The 18,432-nt window shown below is 49.0% G+C and overlaps 2 protein-coding genes across 2 annotated transcripts in view; one reads left to right on the plus strand and one right to left on the minus strand.

Annotated features, from left to right (window-relative positions):
- The window catches only part of LOC135405355 (zinc finger protein 629-like), a 50,574-nt gene that overhangs the window by 7,620 nt on the left and 24,522 nt on the right, over positions 1–18,432 (plus strand). The gene's annotated exons all lie outside the window — the stretch shown is intronic.
- Positions 14,737–15,592, minus strand: LOC135405551 (olfactory receptor 14J1-like). Its single transcript, XM_064640259.1, has one exon. The coding sequence runs from the start codon at positions 15,548–15,550 to the stop codon at positions 14,915–14,917; it is 636 nt and encodes a 211-aa protein (XP_064496329.1). The 5' UTR covers positions 15,551–15,592; the 3' UTR covers positions 14,737–14,914.

The raw sequence follows: 18,432 nt of genomic DNA on the forward strand, positions 1-18,432 counted from the left end.
TCTCATGTCCCAATGGATGCCTGGATCTACTGTTCCAGAGATAAGAAGGTCTATATTTCTTAGATGAGTTGCACCAACAATCTGTATGCTTTGTTTTGTATTACTAGTAAGCAACAGAATTGGAATATTATTCCTGAACTGTGTGCTGCCAAGTTGTTCTTGCAGCAGTGTTAAAGGTAAAGGCTAAAGCTAAGCCCTGGCTTCAAGAAATGAAGGACATATGTGATGCTGTGTGCAGAGGGACTGCAATTGTGCTTGATTTTGTCTCCTGGGATGGGGCAGACATGCCACTAAGGGGGGAAAGAAGACAATGGAAAACTATAAAACTTGTAACATCCTGAAGCCTAATGGTCATCACTGTATAGAACGATCCATTTCTGTGCTATTCATGTCACACCAGTGATGTTTGTGAAGATCAGGCAGAATGGTGTGGTTTGGGAATTCTAAATCAGACACTGACTGTTTTGCAGTGCTCATATTTGTATGTGTTTCATCCCGGTAGTGTCACAGCAGGTGGCAAGAATTATTTGGAATCAACAAATGACAGGAACCTTTTGGCTTACGAGTCTATACAAGAATATATGTGATTGTGAAATAACCATGTGTGAGGTGCTGGGCCTCACAGAAGAAAAGCTTATGTTGAAAAGCTGGTTGGCAAGACTGCAAATGAAGGACTGATGTTTGTGGACCTCCCTATGGGCTCTGGCTCGCATCATGTTTACAATTTTCTTATGATGAACTGGTAATATTCTAGTTAAGTGCAGAAATGATTTCACACTCAATGGTGTAGTTAATGTGAAAGTGGATAAAATTCTTTTATAGCATGGAGGCAAGAGATAACCTGTACTATCACTCCATGAGGTGAAGAGGGATTGACTGCAGTCAGGGGTAAACTGGGGCAGGACGGTTTGCTCCCGATGAGGCCTGGAATCTGTACAGAGAGTGCAAGCTTTCTGTGGGAGCGGTTGGTGAAATCAGGATGTTGTCTGGTGTTGCACCAAACTCCAGATATACATTGCCTGTGATGACTCCTAACAGGCCTATAAATGTGTGACTGGCAGTCAACCACTTCATACTATAAAAGATGAATCCAGACTATAAAATTCTGAAATGAGAAGTTCTGTTGTACTAGACTTTATATTTTGCAGAAATTCCTGAGCCCATATGATTGGACACACCTGTCCAAACTTGGAAACTAGGTCTGCCAACCAGGAAAAGATTATCTCAAGTACTGTTGACTCCAAGTAAATGACCACTGTAATCCACTTAGATCTCCTCACTGGGGATGGACATGATTATATTATTGTCTGTATTTTCGCTGTTACTCAGTTGTTGTTCACGTTTTTAGAAATGACACTTCATCAATGTGCTGTTCGAGTCATTCACCAGTGTCATGGTCCAACCATGGACCACGCGGTGGGATGGAATCCAACAGCCCCCAGGAACTGGTCTCTCCTCTGAGGATGCAGAGCAGCAGGGCCTCTTCCAGACCCAACTGTACCTTCCAGAAAGATATCAGCTGTACTTTGCTTCTTTGCTAACTTCTGTTTTAAATGTCAATGTGTGGACCACCCTGGCCAACGTGACGAAGACGGACGTGATATGTGTGTCCATGGTAACTCCCACGAGTCCTTTTCGCACCTGTCCGGTTGGAGTACCTATTGATAACTACCGGTGGGGAACTCTGTATGATGAGACCATGTTAGCAAACTGCAACTCGATGCTTCTACCTAAACTATACGTCAAGTACCAAAGTTAATGAAGGAAGAGTTGACATTTTTCCTAGAGATATATACCAGAACGCATCAGCTGGGTGCAATGAGACTCTGCAAAAATGATTTATTCCTAGATCTGATGCGATAAGTCTCCCAAATGATCTGTTTCTCATTTGTGGACAAAGAGCATGGAAAAGTATTCCAAGAAAAGCTGTAGTAAGCCCTTGTACCTTTGGACAATTAACCTTTTTCCATCCTCGCAGCGTAACCTTGCCTAAACTAAGAAGACGCAGACGTGGCACACGGCGATTTACTCCGGACTGTAACTCTGATGTAGAGTTTTGGAATAAGGCTGAAAGAATAACTGCTAGTATAATATCTCAGATAAGGACTGCTCATGCTTTGGCTTCTTTAAATAGACTAGGGTGCTGGTTGGCTAAAGAAGCTAATGCTACTTCTGCTGCTTTGAGTGCATTGCTCACAGATGTAGACTCTGTTAGACATGCAAGTTTACAAAATAGAGCTGCTATTGATTTTTTGTTGTTAGCCCAGGGACATGGCTGCCAAGATTTTGAGGGCATGTGCTGCATGAATTTAAGTGATCATTCTGAATCTGTTCATGCTAGCATTCAGAAATTAAAAGCCCTTACTCAACAATAACATGTTCGTGATGAATGGAACCTCTTTGGTGATTGGCAATGGGGATGGCCCTGGTTACGAAAAGCGTTAATAGGCTTGTCAATAGTTGGAGGTATAATAACATGCATATTGTGTATGATTCCCTGTATACTAACATGTGTACGTTGAATGATAGACACCAGGCTAAATGCATTACAATCCCGAGTAGGTCGTTATCATCCTCTTGCTACCATTGATCACGCGGTGGTATGTAAGGGGGGTACTTTTGAATTAGATGATCAATGGAGCATAGAGGCGTGAGAACAGAATCATATTAGGATGTGAAACCAGCTAGAGTATGGTACAATGTAACTTCATGGCACAAGCGAATTGTAAGGTCCATTGTGCTTTTTAGCAAGTCAGCCTGATATCCCCTATTATCAGAGCTGAGTTCTTCCTTGGTTTTGCTACATATTGCAAGATAGATACATCTACCCTTGAAACGCAATGGTAGAGGTCATCCATAGGGGTGAGAAAGATGATGATGGGAGGAAGATGATGTGGGCAGGGGTCGCTGGCCCCTTGCCCTACAAGTGGGGCAGGCACAGACTGTTGCCATGAGGTGATGATCAGGGGGGGTTTGGCTGCCATTCAGGCATCACCTTATACTGTGCCCTGGCCCTACGTGGTGTAATGTGGAACTGATAAAATGGGGTGTCAGAGCTGCTGAGCTGAGCGATCCTCATCCTACCACCGAGACTGTGTTGCTCCGCGGGGACGCCCGCTAAGCACGGGCACCGACCAGCTGCTGCAGATCCTGACAGCCCTGGCCTGTCTGTGTGGGTAAGCACAGTTTTTTGATAGGAAGCAACTGAGAGAACAAACTTTTTAATATCCTTTTAGTGTTCCTTTAACTCCCCTTTTATGTTTATAGTATTTTTCCTTTAGTCTCCCTTTTTACTAACCAATATCGTGTTATCCATAATATTGTGTTAAGATCCTTTTTTGGTATCCCTTTTCACTAGTTAATACTGTATTAAATGCTGTTTGTAGTATTTGTTTTAATGCCACCCGATAACATAGTTAGTTTGTATCCTTTTTAGTTTTTAATTCCTCTTGCTAAGTTTATTACTATTATTATTATTCTCACTGTAATAAAAGATATTTTGTGTGCTTGAGTATTTTTTGGCACTTGTCTTTATTCCGGACGTGTATCCGAACGTACTGCTACAGCAGTGCACTGTTTTACTCCTGCTAACACTTGTGGACAGTCTGACTGACTTCATGTACAGGATGGACGTACCTGTGCCCCTGGGGCTGCCAGTGCCATGGTGGGCAGCAGGAACCACAGAGGATGGTGCCAGTGAGACCAAGAGCCACAGCCAGATATTGGCTTCTGTGTCTGGGCCAGCAGAATGGATTCTGTCTTTCCATTTGCATGGCCCGTTGCAGCTCAACAATTTCAGTGTCTGATTGCCCAGGATTCTCTCACACTGAACTTCACAGAGCAGCCTTTGACACTGGTAGGCAAAAGTAGCCTTTAATCCTTGCAAACATGGAAACTGCACATCCCAGGATATTGGCACAGCACAGCAGAGGAGTCCAGTTGTCAGAAAGGATGGCAGGGGAGAAGTGGAAGGAGAAAGCATTTGCACACCAAAGCACAGGGGTAATGATCCAGGCCTGCAGTCCAGTGAATTCATATTTATTCTCTACACTGAAACTAGGAAGAAAAATTGAGTTTTAAGTGACACTACGTGAATTCAGTTTTTGATTAATATATAGAAAATCAATCAGGTGCTCATGAAGTGACCTCACTCCCCTCATCCTCCCAATTAAACACCTTTTTATTGGCTGAATCTTCATATTCTGGAGTATATTTTGGCTGAATCTTAACATTTTGCAGTTTGGGGAGGGGTTCATCTTGCTATTTCTGAGGGGCTTTTTGCGTGAATCTTGTTAGTGGTTTGGGTTTTTCTGGGCTCAATCTTGGTGTTTTGGAGGTTTTTATGGACACAGGATGCCCGGTGAGTTCTAGAGATGGACTTGGGCAGGAGGAACCCCCAAGCCAACACACTCAGCCCTTGTTTTCCCCCCCATCAGGATTTTTCCTTCCCAAAGCTTGGGCAGATGAAGGAGACTGAGAGGAAGAGGAAGATGCCTTGGGCCCCCCAGGCAGGTGAGGAGGCAGTCAGTGTCCCTTTGGGCGGGTGTTGTGCTGGCTCTGTCAGCCGAGCATGGCCCCGGCTGCAGGACAACCCCGCTGGCGCCGCCGTCCTGCCGGGGCCGGAGTTGGGGGGATGTCCTTGGCCTTCCCTGTGGGCCAGAGGCAAATCCCCTCCCTGTCCTTCTTGCTTCCTGCCCCAGGCCCCGAGCTGAGGACGGAGAGCCCGGAGGACAAATCCCCCCGGCAGAGCCTGGTGGGAGAGGCCGTTTTGAAGGGCTCCCTGGCGCAGGAAGGCAGCGGGGAGGAAAAGGGCCGGAGATCCCCCCGCAGGAGTGACTCCAAAGCCAGCCCAGGGTGCTCTGAGGAGGAAAGAGCCAGCCTGTGCCAGGAAGGCGGCCGGAGCTTGAGGGGGAGCTCTGAGCTGGTGGTACCTGAGCAGCCTCCCAGCAGGGAGAAGCCCTTCAGGTGCTTGGAGTGTGGGAAGAGGTTCAAGGCCAGCACCAAACTCCTCATCCACCAACACATCCACACTGGGGAACGGCCCTACACATGTGGGGAGTGTGGGAAGAGCTTCAACTGCAACCCCAACCTGATCCGACATCAGCGCATCCACACTGGGGAACGGCCCTAAACGTGTGGGGAATGTGGGAAGAGCTTTAGGCAGAGCTCCGCAATGATCCTACACCAGCGCATCCACACTGGGCAGAAGCCATACAAGTGTGGGGAATGTGGGAAGAGCTTCAGGCAGAGCTCCTTCCTCCTCATCCACCAACGCATCCACACCGGGGAACGACCCTACAAGTGCTTGGAATGTGGGAAGAGATTTCAGACCAGCTCACATCTCCTCCAGCACCAGCGGACGCACACAGATGAGAGGCCCTTCCACTGCACCGACTGCGGGAAGGGCTTCAGCCAGAATTCCTCCCTTGTCACCCACCGACGCATCCACACCAGGGAAGAGCTTTGCCCAGAGCTCTACCTTGACCAAACACCAACAGACCCACCGGTAAGAGAAGCGCCTCGAGTGCCCCGACTGCAGGAAGAGCTTCGACTGCTGCTGCTGCTGCAACTCCATCAACCATTGAAGGACCCACGTTGGATACAGACCTGGTGACCCTTGTTCCAGGTGATCCATGCTGGGCACACACCTGGTGACCCCTGTGTCCAGCCCCTGTCCTGACCCCTCTGACAGTGAGGGTGACCCAGGGTCTTGTTAACTGATCCCTTGGGGAAGATTAGAGTTAGTTTATCTATCTATCTCTCTATCTATCTATCTATCTATACGTAGGGTTCAGTTTAGATCAGTTTTGTTTCCCTGTAGAGTAGGTTTGGGGCAGTTTTGGCTCCTGTCTATAGTGATCTAAAAGCATAAAAATAACACTTCCTCTCTCTGGCTCCAAGCCCAGCCTGTCCCTTCCAGGGGTGGATGTTCCCCCCCCTTCCCCGGGTGGTTCCTTTGCCCCTGGGCAGCAAAGCCCCCGCTGCTTCTGCAACGGGAGAGTGTTGGAGCCATGGACCATTAACATTCCAGTCTCTCCCAGCTCTGCACCCCAAAAGTCGAGCGGGATCAATGTGTCCCCTCAAAGTGGCTCAATCCCGTAGCAGTTCATATTCCAGGCAGAATGCCAAAGGGCATCCTGGGACTCAGAGTCCTTCTGTCTCTGTCGCACGTGCGCAGTGAAGTGCTCGGATGGGAGTGCTTGAGGAGGTCCCATGTCACCGTTTGAAGTGTCTGTATAAGCTTGTGTTGATCTTAATAAAGCTAATTGGGTTACTGCACCCCCGTGTCGACTGGGTTCGTGCAAGACAAATGCTCTAAATGGCCGCCCCAATCGGGACATTCAACAGGCGTCGGTAACCAGAGGCCAAAGGCCTTGGGACATCTTGCCATAGCATCCGTCCTGATGGAATTCCAAGGAAAAAGGAAGAGCTCTTCGACAAATTGTGTGCATCAGTCACCTCTGCAGAAACAGGACAAAAAGGGAAAAAGGACAAAAAAAGACAAAAGAAGAAAAATCCGGCTTCAGCAAACAAGAGGTGACCTATTAGGATGGGAGGGATGTATTCCCACAGGGGGAAGGTGTTCCCCAAAAACTAAAGCAAAAGCTGAAGCCGTCAGCCAATTTTTAAAAACACTGGACAAAGACGTAGCAGAAAATAAACCGTTGGTGCTCTTAAATTGGATCGTCACAAATGAACTGGGACTTCCATTGATGCCTTATGACCCTTTTAGTTTCTTATTTTTCTAATTTTATAAGCTTTATAAGTAATTATAAGTAGTAGAAGTAGATTTTAGAAGTAGCTTTATTATATCCCTCACTCTTTGGCACAATAGTTTACACATTCCCTACCCTATCACCTCATTTTATGTTCCCCATATCAATCCTACCCCTGAATTCCAGTAGAAAATGTTTAGTCTCTTGTCAAGGCAAGGTCTATGCTGTTTAGAGAGCACTCATATCTTAGCCTGAACCACAGAACACAGTCAGAATCTAGGTGTACCCTTTGTGCTTTGAAGAAGATTAAGATGATGAAGAAAAGCCCCCAGACCCAATTCCCAGGGGGTGGGCCAGGGGGTGGACCAGGGCTAAAGTTATGGGATGGACAAAACTTGGATTGGTCGGGCAGTATTATAAATTGTAACACCTGAACACGGCCTGCGCGCGTGTCCTGTGATCTTTATGCCTAGGCACTAATTAAACCCTTTTCTTATCTCATCCTCAATTAACTGCTCCGGAGTTGTTTTCCTCAGCACCCTTAGGCATCAGCTGGTGGCCCATACGGGGAAATCAGAGACCTGAGGCTACTCCAGATCGGAAACTTTCATCCTGCAGGAATTCTTCATCAGCCGGCATTTTTTAGAATTCCCGCAGTGATCTAGGGAAGCCCCAGCTCCACAGAACCAAGCACGGAGCACAGAGGTGAGTTAAGAAAAGGGTGAATAAGGGAAAAGTTTTTTTTTTTGTTAGCAGCTGCGGAAGAGTTTTTGTGTTTCCCAGGAGACAGGGAACACGGTGGTACTGGAAAGGCTTGGACTTGGGCCCAAAAGTCACGAGAGTCAATTTCCAGTAGGCAAAAAGGGTTTCGCAAGTGCAGGTCAGAGTGGATTTGTGTCAGCCTGGGGCTGGGTTTTGTTTCTGTCGGAGGGGGACACCCTTCCAGGGTGCTCTGTTGCTGCAAGGAGCTGGGGGGGCTCTGTAGTTAAGTGGTTAAAGTAACAACTTTGTAACCCTAGAGCTGCAGGTTTGAGTCCCGCAGTGAAAAGTTTTTCTGTGTCTGTTAATCAGTATGGGCAGTACGCAATCCAAGGGGAAAGTTACAGAGGACTCCCTTTAGTCCTAATTTTACACCACTGGGACAATCCAACTAAACCTGAAACACCTTTAAAGAAGCAAGAACTGTGTTGGTTAGCTATGAATGTGTGGCCTTCATACGGAAACCAAAGGAGGGTAGTGTGGCCAAAACTTGGAACGTTCGAATTAGATACTGTAATGCAACTTATTATGATGCTACATGGAGAGGAAAAATGGGAAGAAATCCGGTGTGCAGAATTGTTTCTATTTCTTTTACACAGCCCGAGTGGAAAAAGTAGTACAAGAGAGCCCCGATAGGGAAAAGGAAGCCCGAGAAAGTGTCGGGAGCGAGTCCCGCTGGCGTGGACGATAGAACAGAGGCTGTCGGTTTGGCCGGAGCGGGCACAGCAGCACAGATAAGATCTATAAGGTCGGCTTTTGTTGGAACTGCTTTCGGCGCGGCAGAGCCGGGCGGGGGTAATACAGACGCTGCAGGGCTGACTAGCTCGGAAGTAATGTCTAGTTTGATCACAACAGGGATAACAGCAGGAGCGACTCCTGGCCCCACAGGGGCAATGGAAGCGGGACCCTCCCCGCCTGTTCCAATGAGCGTGGGGAGAGCAGCCCGTTCCCTTGCAGCTGCAGGTGGCTTTGCCGGAGCAGACGGGGTTGTCATGGTAACAGCAGAGGAAAGCACAGGCATAGCAGAGCAAGTGAGAGCTGAAGTTGTGAGTTCTACCAATGACGTGACAAGAACTGTGAGGTCTAAAAAGTCAGCTTTTACTGGGGTTGCTTTTGGCGTGGTGACACCAGAAAAAGTTACTATAGATGCGGCATCTGTTGTAGAGGGAAGGGAGACTTTAGAAATCGCGGCGAGAGATGCGCCAAGACCAGCCAGTGTAGTGACGGCGACTGGCGTAGGGGTCGCTGGCTCTGACGGTGGCAGTGAAGGTGTCAGCCCCGGGGTGTTTGTGGAACCGAGCAGCCCAGCACCGCAGACAAGCACTGGAGCTGTTGATTGTCAGTGGCGATAGCGGTGTGAGAGCTGTAAAAACGGGGCTGCCCCGATTGCAAGGGGGACCCCAGAGTTGAGTGCTGCGAACACAGCAGACTGTGCTACTGTAGTAGCAAATACAAAGGCAATAAACTGGTCTAAGATGTATGAAGTTAGACAGGATACGAATGAGTCACCCACAGATTTTTCTGAATAAGCTGAAAGATGTCATAAGAAAATACACTGATATTGATATAGAGTCAGACCTGGGGAAAAAACACCTAGTGTATTTGTAGGACAGTCTACAGATGATATAAGGAAAAAACTGCAAAAGGCAGGTGGTGATAAAAAGAATATTGGTGACTTATTGGATATAGCTTGGACATTATATCAGAATAGAAAACAGAAGATGAGAATGAGCAGTGGAGCAATTTTAAGAACAGATGTTGCCGCAGGAACGGAACTCCCAGCTCTGAGCACAGGGGAGGTTTCTGGACAGTCGTTACCACAGTGACAGAGCCAGCTGGTGGGGGAAAAGAAAGTGGCTGCCTGTTCCTAGTGCTGTAGGAGTGCGCAGAACCGGACAAAACCAAGCAAAGTTTGTCCCAACTATACAAGCAAGCGAGAAGGGAGGAGAAGACCTGGAGACGGAGAGAGTGAGGCTCGAGCAGGGAGCGGTCCCAAGCCTGCTTAAGACCGTGCCGAGCACAGTGGGGCGGGGACAGGCAGAGCTGGTCCCAGTTGTTGCTTTGGCTGACAAGGAGGCTTTGGTCCCTGCTAGTGTGACCCAAGCAAAGGTGGCAGATGCAAGTGCTGTGAAAGCTCTAAGACCATTAGACGCGGTGGCACAAGGGGGTGCTGGGGCCACTGACTTTGCGGAGGTGACAGGACCCAGCCCTGCCCCTGCTGTTCTGAGGACTGCTCCAGGCATAACAAGCACAACTGTAGATCGAGTAGTATCAAAGGCACCGAAAGCTGCGAGAAAAGCAGGGACAAGGAGAATGAATAAGCGTGTAAAAGTTCCCCCGCCTGTACTAACGTGGAGAGGGCAGCCCTTTCACCTGTAGCTGCTGATCCCACACAAGCAGCTGCCACGGGTGCAAGTGTGGTGAAAATTTTGAAACCAGCTGACAACTTTACGGTTGTCATGACAATAGGAATGCCTGCTCCGATAACAAGCGGAGCAGGACCGAGGCCGAGGGCAGCCAGAGTCCAGCCTATCCCAACGTGTAGGAGAGGAAGGGGAAGATCACGTGACAGTCGCAGGCGCCGCCGCCGCTCTGTGAGCACAGGGGCAGCGCTGACCACGGCACGGCGAGAGTAAATCCAGCCGTGGGACAGTCAGAGTCTGGGTTTGGTACAGGAGCTGCTGCTGCTTCTGCAGACAGAGCGGGGACCGCAGCGAGCAAAAGAAGAAAAAATCTCCGTTTCTGAGATGAGTAGAGCAACAAAGACTATTATAAGGACTGTTAAAATAAGGTTCAAGGTTTTTTTCTCTCTTGTTTGTATCAGTAACTATGAATTGAGTTTAGAACCTAAATTTACATTTGGCTTTAACAAAATGCACCAAACATTCTTCATAAAGGTGAGTGCTGAATTTGCACTATGGCTTTGGCAACGAGTTTAAATTATATATTGGATAATTCTTAGAAATGTTTCATTAAGTTTACTTCCACAAACTTACTTAATAGTTACCAAGCTGAATCTGGATAGAGCAGCCATTAATGTTAGTGTGAAATCTGCACAATAGCTTGTTATATGATTAGTGTTAAGTATAAGTAGTAGAGATTGAACAAGTTCTTTGAGTCTTGTTTAATCTCTAAAGAGGGGACTGATGCCTTAAGACCCTTTTAGTTTCTTATTTTTCAAATTTTGTAAGCTTAATAAGTTTTATAAGTAGTAGAAGTAGATTTTAGAAGCAGCAGTCCTTATCTCTCACCCTGTAGCACAAGTAGTTTACACATTCCTCAACCCTCCTACCCCATTCCATGCTCCCTATATCAATCCTACTCCCGAATTCAGTAGAAATGTTTAGTCTTTTGTCAAGGCAAGGCCTATGCTGTTTAGAGAACACTCATATCTTGGCCTGAACAACAAAACACAGTCAAGAACTGGTGACCGTGTACCCTTTGTGCTCTGAGGATGGTGATGGTGATGAAGAGAGGGTCCCAAAAGCCCCCAGACCCAATTCCCAGGGGACAGGCCAGGGGGTGGACCAGAGCAAAAGCAATGGGGTGGAAACACTTGTGGTTGGACAGGTAGTATTATAAAATGTAACATTTCAGGCACAGCCGGTGTGTGTCCTGTAACATCTATGCCTTGGCACAAATTAAACCCTTTCCTTATCTCACACTCAATTAACTGCTTCTGAGCTTTTTTTCCTTAGCATCAGCTGCACAGGCATCAGCTGTTATGCTTGTTCCTCCAGTGACCACTGTGATTCTCACCTTGTGGTTCTTCACTAGACATCCCATGACAAGTCTTGCCCAGTCCCCAAATCCCCTTTCTGGCTGCCCATCATGAGTCTCAGAGCCCGAGGCTGAATCCCCCATCCTCAGCTGCAAGGTCACCCAGAGAGGTTCTGCCATTGACCCAGTTGCCTAAAGTTTCCTACAGATACCTTGGAACTTCCTTGGAATTAATTTGTTATCTTTTGGGCTTAGAATGGCTTCTTCAAAAACATGGTAATTCATATCCTAGGAATAGAAATTCTTTGGAGAAGGAGCTTGGGACTTTAGACTCAAAGAATCCCAGAATGGTTTGGCTTGGAAGGGAGATAAAAGGTCATCTGGTCCAAACTCGTGGACATGGAGAGTGACATCTTCACTAATTGAGGCTGCTCAAAGTTCCTGACTTTAGACAAATGCAGGGATGGGAAATCCACTTCTCTGGGAACCTGTTGGAGTTCTTGCCAGCCCCATTGGTAAATATTCCTTCATTTTATCCAATATAAAGCTCCTCTATTTCAGTTTAAAGACATTACCCCTTGTTCTGCCACTCCAGGCCTTGGTAAATTGTACCCCTCTGACTGTCTTAGACTATGAGCACAATGTTTTCATCTGCAAACACCTTGGAGAGTGCTCGGAGATGTCCTTACAAGAAGTTTGTCCCCATCTTTCTTAGAAGCCTCTGTGGTGGTGCATCCTCCCCCCATTCTCCTCAGGCCTGGTCGATGATCTCAGGAGCTCCTGACAAGCCTTGACCAAACCAGCTGAGCAATGAAGAGCCCTGGACTGGACCAGGGGTGTGGGGAAGTGTCCCTGGACTGGACCAGGTGCTCCTGGATGATACAGGTGGGAACAATCCGGAGTGGAACAGTTTGGGAACACAAGATAATCAGTCATCCCATGAAAGTCTTGGAACATTCCTTGCCTGAATCACAGCCCAAATGGAACAGTTTGGATACAATTCCCAAATAGTTTGGAAACTCCAGTCATTCCTGACACCAGGATGGAAATTCAGCAGATAACTAAAGCCAGTCCCCTTGTGAGCCCACACCCAGTGGGGCTGAGGGAGGCCCTGGCAGCTCCCCAGCACCTCCCTCTCAGTGGGACACCTCTGGCAGCCTCTCCCAGCTCGGGAACCCTCCAGTTTGCAACACTCCAAAGAGCGGCGCTGATGCCCAGGACAATTCTGATCCCCCTCCACAAACACTCCTCCAGCTGGGACCCTTGTCTGTTGGAAACACAAAGGGATTTGGGGGAGTGTTTCCCTGACAACAGGAGACTTTTGGAGAGGGACCTTTCCACACCCAGCTATGATGTGTCCACACATCTCTGCCTGGGTGTGGGTGTGAATTGACTGTGTTGTAAATGTTGTTCTTGTGAATCTCTAATTCAGTCACTGTTAAAATTGTGGCAAATGCTGTTGAACCACTTGATAATTGTTCACTTGGTCAATGATTAAGTGCTACTAATCTCTTTTGCCCCCTTGTCTTTGGATCCAAATCCTTTACACCCTGACCCTCTTACATCCCAAGGCTCTGTGTAAAGAATTCCCTTTCATCAAAAAAATATATATTTTTCTTGACTTCCACTTTAAAATCTTTCTCCTTAGCTAAACTACAAAACAACTCCAATTAGCTGTAGAAGACTTTAAGACTTGAAGACAATCAGAGGAAGGGAAATAATTTGTTTTTCAGTATTTTAAAATAATTTGTTTTTCAGTATTTTAATGGGTCCCACAGTGTGTTTGGAGCTGCATCAGCTGTCAGTCCAAGGTGGACCATGTCAGAACTGGTGAGGTTGGGGATGAGGAGCAAGGTTGATCATACGAGGTCAGTCTGGATCTCCTGAGGAGACACTCAGCATCAAGATAACTTGGAGAACACCTCTATCATCTCTCCTCTGAACAGAAAAGTATCCATCATTGAATTAAAACAAAAAAAGTACAAATTTTGTAGACTTGTTTTGAAATTGCCTTGAAGACAATTAAAGGAAGACAAAGAGATCCTGAGGGATTTCTGCATTTTAATGAGCCCCACGGTGTGTTTGCAGCCCAGCCCATGATCCTGAGGTACTGACAGAAGATTGAAGCAGCTGCTGAAGAAGTCAGAAGCCAAACTGCAAGTGCCTTGAAGCATTGCTGGGCCCCACTGAGGGCAGGCACTGCCAAAGCCTCCCCAGGGACTCCTTGGAGCAGCTCCTTGGAGGCCAGGAGTGCAGGCAGACAAAGGCTCTGGGCAGGCCCCTGCAATGCTGAGCAAAGCCTGCCTTGGTTTTGTGGAGCACAAAGGCCAAGGCCTGAGCCCCAGGCCCTGGCCCAGCAGATCCTGTCCCTCCCGGCTGGCTCAGGGCTGTTTGGGGGCACTGGGATGGGAGGGGGAGGAACAACAAAGGCCCAAAACTGGGCAACCCCTGCCAGGCTGCTGAGGGAGGGGCGAGGCAGAACCCAAGTGCAGAACCTGCCAGGAAAGTGGCTTGTGGTGGCCTGAGTGGCAGAGGCAGCTGCCAGAGGCAAGGGGACAAAGGCCTGGGTGCCTTTGGGCCTTGCAGCCCTGCCAGAGCCCTTGGCCATCTCTCCTGCAGGCTGTCCTGCCCTGGCCCTGCTGCTGCTCTGGCCTTGCAGGCTGCACACACCCCTCCTGCTTTCCCACCCCCTCCCAGCAGCATTTCCAGACCCTCCCTGATGTCTCTGCACCAGCTCTGGCTGTTGCCATGTGCACTTGGCCTTCTTACCTTGGATCCTGAGCCCCTGTGCCACAGGACATCCCTGCCAGAGCCCAGGCCCTTCTCCTGGGGGTCACTGCAGAGCTGAGCAGATCCAGGTCACCTCCCATTCCTCTGCCAACCCCCTGGGCCTGCTCTGGGCCCTCCAGGTCCTTGCCCTGCTCCCAAGGGCTGTGGGGGTGCTTAATGGTCAGGGCTTGGGGTTTAGAGCTCAGGGTGGGGATTAGGCAGAACTTTGGGAGGTTTGTTGTTCTGCTGGCAGTGTCTGGTTCATGATTAGGGGAAGAGCTTTTTGGGCTGAGTCAGGATTAAAGCTTGGCTTTTCATACTGGTAATACTGGTTTGGGAATGGGGTGGGCATTAGAGTATAAGTAAGAGTTTGGAATTCTGGGTTTGGGCTTTGCCTTCGAGGTCCAGTTGAGGTTGGGATTAGAGCAGTGGATTCCTCTCAGTGAGAGGAGCAGTGATTTTAGGTAGTATTGGGACTTGAGGTTACAAGTTCCCAGGGCCTGTCCCTGCCTGTGCTCCAAGGGCTTCCACCCCCCAGGACTGTGCTCAGAGAGCACTCAGGCCTTACAGCGAGAAAGGGGCTCAGGAGGACAGTGTGGGAGTGGCAAGAGAGCAGCTCTGCAAAGACCAAGCACTGCTGCTCCCTGGCAGTGCTGCTGGGCTGGGATTATTGTCCCCTTCCCCTTTGCAAATACACCCTGTCCTGCAGTGTGCTGTCCTTTAGGAACATCTGAGAAGAAGGGTCTTGGACAAAGAAGGCACTGCAGGGTCCTTTATTTTGTTTAAATACTTAGAGAGAACAATTCATCATTTATACATCTCTGGGTAAAATTCAATGGGTAGACACTAAATTAGAAGGCAGATGCATAATAAAATTTAATTGCAGAGAACATTATTGCAAGAAGTAGCCGATGACCTGCAAGAAAAACCTGAGCAGGAAGGCTGGGCCATTAAGGAGTCCCCTTCTGAATGCTACACACCAGAAACTGACACTTTATTGCTCCTGAAAAGCATCCAGTCATCATTTTTCTTATGGAATCCTTGAGCTCCTGGTTCCTGAGGCTGTAGATGAAGGGGTTCACTGCTTGAGGCACCACTGAGTACAGAACTGACAGGGCCAGATCCAGGGATGGGGAGGAGATGGAGGGGGGCTTCAGGTAGGAAAATGTGCCAGTGCTGACAAACAGGGAGACCACGACCAGGTGAGGGAGGCACGTGGAAAAGGCTTTGTGCCGTCCCTGCTGAGAGGGGATCCTCAGCACAGCCCTGAAGATCTGCACATAGGAGAAAACAATGAAAATGAAACAACCAAACACTAAACAGGCAGTAACCCCAATGAGCCCAGTTTCCCTGAGGTAGCCTGAGTGTGAGCAGGAGAGCTTGAGGATGGGGGGAATTTCACAGAAGAACTGGCCCAGGGCATTGCCCTGGCACAGGGGCAGGGAAAATGTATTGGCTGTGTGCAGCAGAGCAGTGAGAAAGCCAGTGGCCCAGGCAGCTGCTGCCATGTGGGCACAAGCTCTGCTGCCCAGGAGGGTCCCATAGTGCAGGGGTTTGCAGATGGCAACGTAGCGGTCGTAGCACATGATGGTGAGGAGGGAAAACTCTGCTAAGATGAAGAACAGAAAGAAAAAACCCTGTGCAGCACATCCCATGTAGGAGATGGTTGTGGTGTCCCAGAGGGAACTGTGCATGGCTTTGGGGACAGTGGTGCAGATGCAGCCCAGGTCTGTGAGGGAGAGGTTGAGCAGGAAGAAGCCCATGGGGGTGTGCAGGTGGTGGTCGCAGGCTACGGCGCTGAGGATGAGGCCGTTGGCCAGGAGGGCAGCCAGGGAGATGCCCAGGAAGAGCCAGAAGTGCAGGAGCTGCAGCTCCCGCCTGTCTGCCAATGCCAGGAGGAGGAACTGGGTGAGGGAGCTGCTGTTGCACATTTGCTGCCTCTGGGTATTTGTTTCCAACACAGGAGAAGAAGACAGTAAGAGGCCAGTTAGCGTGGACTTATCTAAACAAAGTCAAAGCCGTATCCCACAGACACTCCCCATGTCACACACAGACAGCCTTTTGATGTGCTCAGAGTTCTTCCTTCAGCTCCAGTGCTGGGTCCCTACTCAACAGCATTTTCACTGTCATAGCATCACTGTGCTTCTATACAGGGGTTTCACATCACAAGGAGATGTTAAGGGACGTTTCCATCCTGGAGCGGAATTCACAGCTTGGAAGGAAACCTCAGGGAGACAGCCAAGGGTCCTTATGATGGCATTTGATTTAAGGGGACTCAGCTCCTTCCCCAGCACCACAGGCTGTACTGGTAGGAGTCATAATTCCGTTTGCAGGTGCAAAAAGGACAGCTCAGACTAGTCCTGATGGGTCCAGCAGAGGTGATGCTGGTGCTGTCCACAGGCAGAGCAGTGGCTGAAAGCACATTAGGAAGCTCAGACAGACCTACTGAGCACTCCCAGTTCAGATGTCTCAGGGACTTGGCAAAATTAATACTTTCTTAATGATTTCTTCTTCCCATTCCTCAAGAGTAGGAAACTGGAAACAGTCTCAGGAAATTTCTTTAACCTTATAAAAATCTTTGTCTTGGAAATATTCTGGGAAGGAGCTGAAACTCTGAGCATGTCCTCCTCCTCTACACTCCAGATGCTCTCAGAGTTGCACTTACAGAATCTGTAGTTGGTGGGCAGTGCCAGTTTTACCAGATGACTCCAAAACCTGCAGTCCCATTGCCCTGCATGAACAGACTTCCTGTGCAAAGGTCTGTTAAAAATTCTCCCCCAGTGAGGTCGCAGCATCTTTCTACGTCTGACAGCCTTTAACTTCTCTCTGCCTCACTCCCCTGCCCTGGGTGCTGCAGGCAGTGCCCTCAGCCCTGCTGGGCTGTGCAGAGGAGCTGCTCCTGGGCAGAGCTGTCTCTTTGAAGCTCTTCTTGCTTGCCAGGAGCTCCCTGTGTGCCAGGAGCCCGGCCCAGCTCAGCAGCACAGCAACAGCCCCAGGCATTTCATGACCCTCGGGGGGTTTGGTCTTGTTTATGTGAGACTCAGTCCCTGAGAGGAAGTTCAAACAACTTTTCAGCAAGTCAAAGTGAGATTGAAACACTGAAGTTTCTTGTAGTGCTAATGAGTCTCACTGAGGGACACAACTGAGAACGTGTCCCCAGGTTCCAGTTAGAGAAGAAATCTGCAGACAGTGATGCCAAGGATGGACAAGCAAGGGAAAGGTGGCTCTGATGCTGAAGAAACCTTGACTTGTTTCCTTATTCCAGTAGGCCAATCCCTGACCCCCAGCCCCTGGCAAGGCAGATCCTGTCCCTGCCTCATTCCTCAGGGCTCTTCCTGGGGCACTGGGATGTGGGATGTGCAATGGCAAGGGCAGGACCATGGGGTGGCACTTGACAGGCTGCTGAGCAGCTGCCAGCTCCCTTGTCCCACAGAGTCTTCGGAAATGGAGGGATTAAGGACACAGGACAGGCTGTGGGGACCAGCTGCAGGGCATGGGCAGGGATTTGGGGTGGTTGTGACCCCAGGGCAGGACCCGGCACTTGGCCTTGTTGAACCTCCTCCAAGTGGCCTGGGTCCATGGATCCAGCCTGTCCAGATCCCTGTGCAGAGCCTTCCTGCCCTCCAGCACATCAACACTCCCCCCAGCTTGGTGTCCCCTGGGAACTGCCTGAGGCTGCACTCGATGCCCTTGTGCAGATCCTTGAGAAAGAGATTGAAGTGCCCTGAGCCCAGTGCTGAGCCCTGGGAACACCCCTGGATGGAACTCCATTGCCCACCACTCCTTGGGCCTGGCCATCCACACAGATGTTTGCCCAGTGAACAGATGCTGCAGAAGGTGTTTGATAAAGGTCCTGTAAGCCCAGAATATTGGAATGAGAGCAGATTTAGCTCTGTACAACAGACCATTTAATTAATTTTCTCTCTTTTCCTCCCTCTGTGGACGGAGGAAGGACTCACACAATCTGTGATTTACTGTGTGCAAAGGGCAAATATGGACAGAATCCGGGGCAGGGAGTGTTTGGAGGATCTTGGGATGTGTGCTTGACACAGAAGGGGTTTGCCATTGGTCTGAGACTATCTACTGTGCAAAGTGGACTTCAGTGCAGGCCATGTGGACTTAATATACAGCAGGGGAAGGATTTCTGGGTTTTTATTGAGCTGTGCCTTCCTCTGGTTTTGTTTGCTGGCAATAAATGAACATCCCTCTGTGTCTCAGGCAGCTCTTTCTCCAAGCCAAGCAGGTGGGAGTTGGTGCCAAGGAGCTGAAACCTGCAGGTCCAGCCTTGAGTGGAGGGAGCTCCGATTTGCCCAAGGCTGCTTTGAGTGCCAGGGGTTTGATGAGGGAATGGTGGGGTGGGGATAGGGATAAAGTCTGATGGATTCTCAGACATAGAGGGTGTTGATTTTCTTATCTATTCAGACAATTAAGAATTGCCCAGGATCAATATCGACTGGGGATTGCTGAT

The sequence above is a fragment of the Pseudopipra pipra genome, chromosome W (genome assembly GCF_036250125.1).
Source record: "Pseudopipra pipra isolate bDixPip1 chromosome W, bDixPip1.hap1, whole genome shotgun sequence".
In the NCBI taxonomy this organism is placed as follows: domain Eukaryota; kingdom Metazoa; phylum Chordata; class Aves; order Passeriformes; family Pipridae; genus Pseudopipra; species Pseudopipra pipra.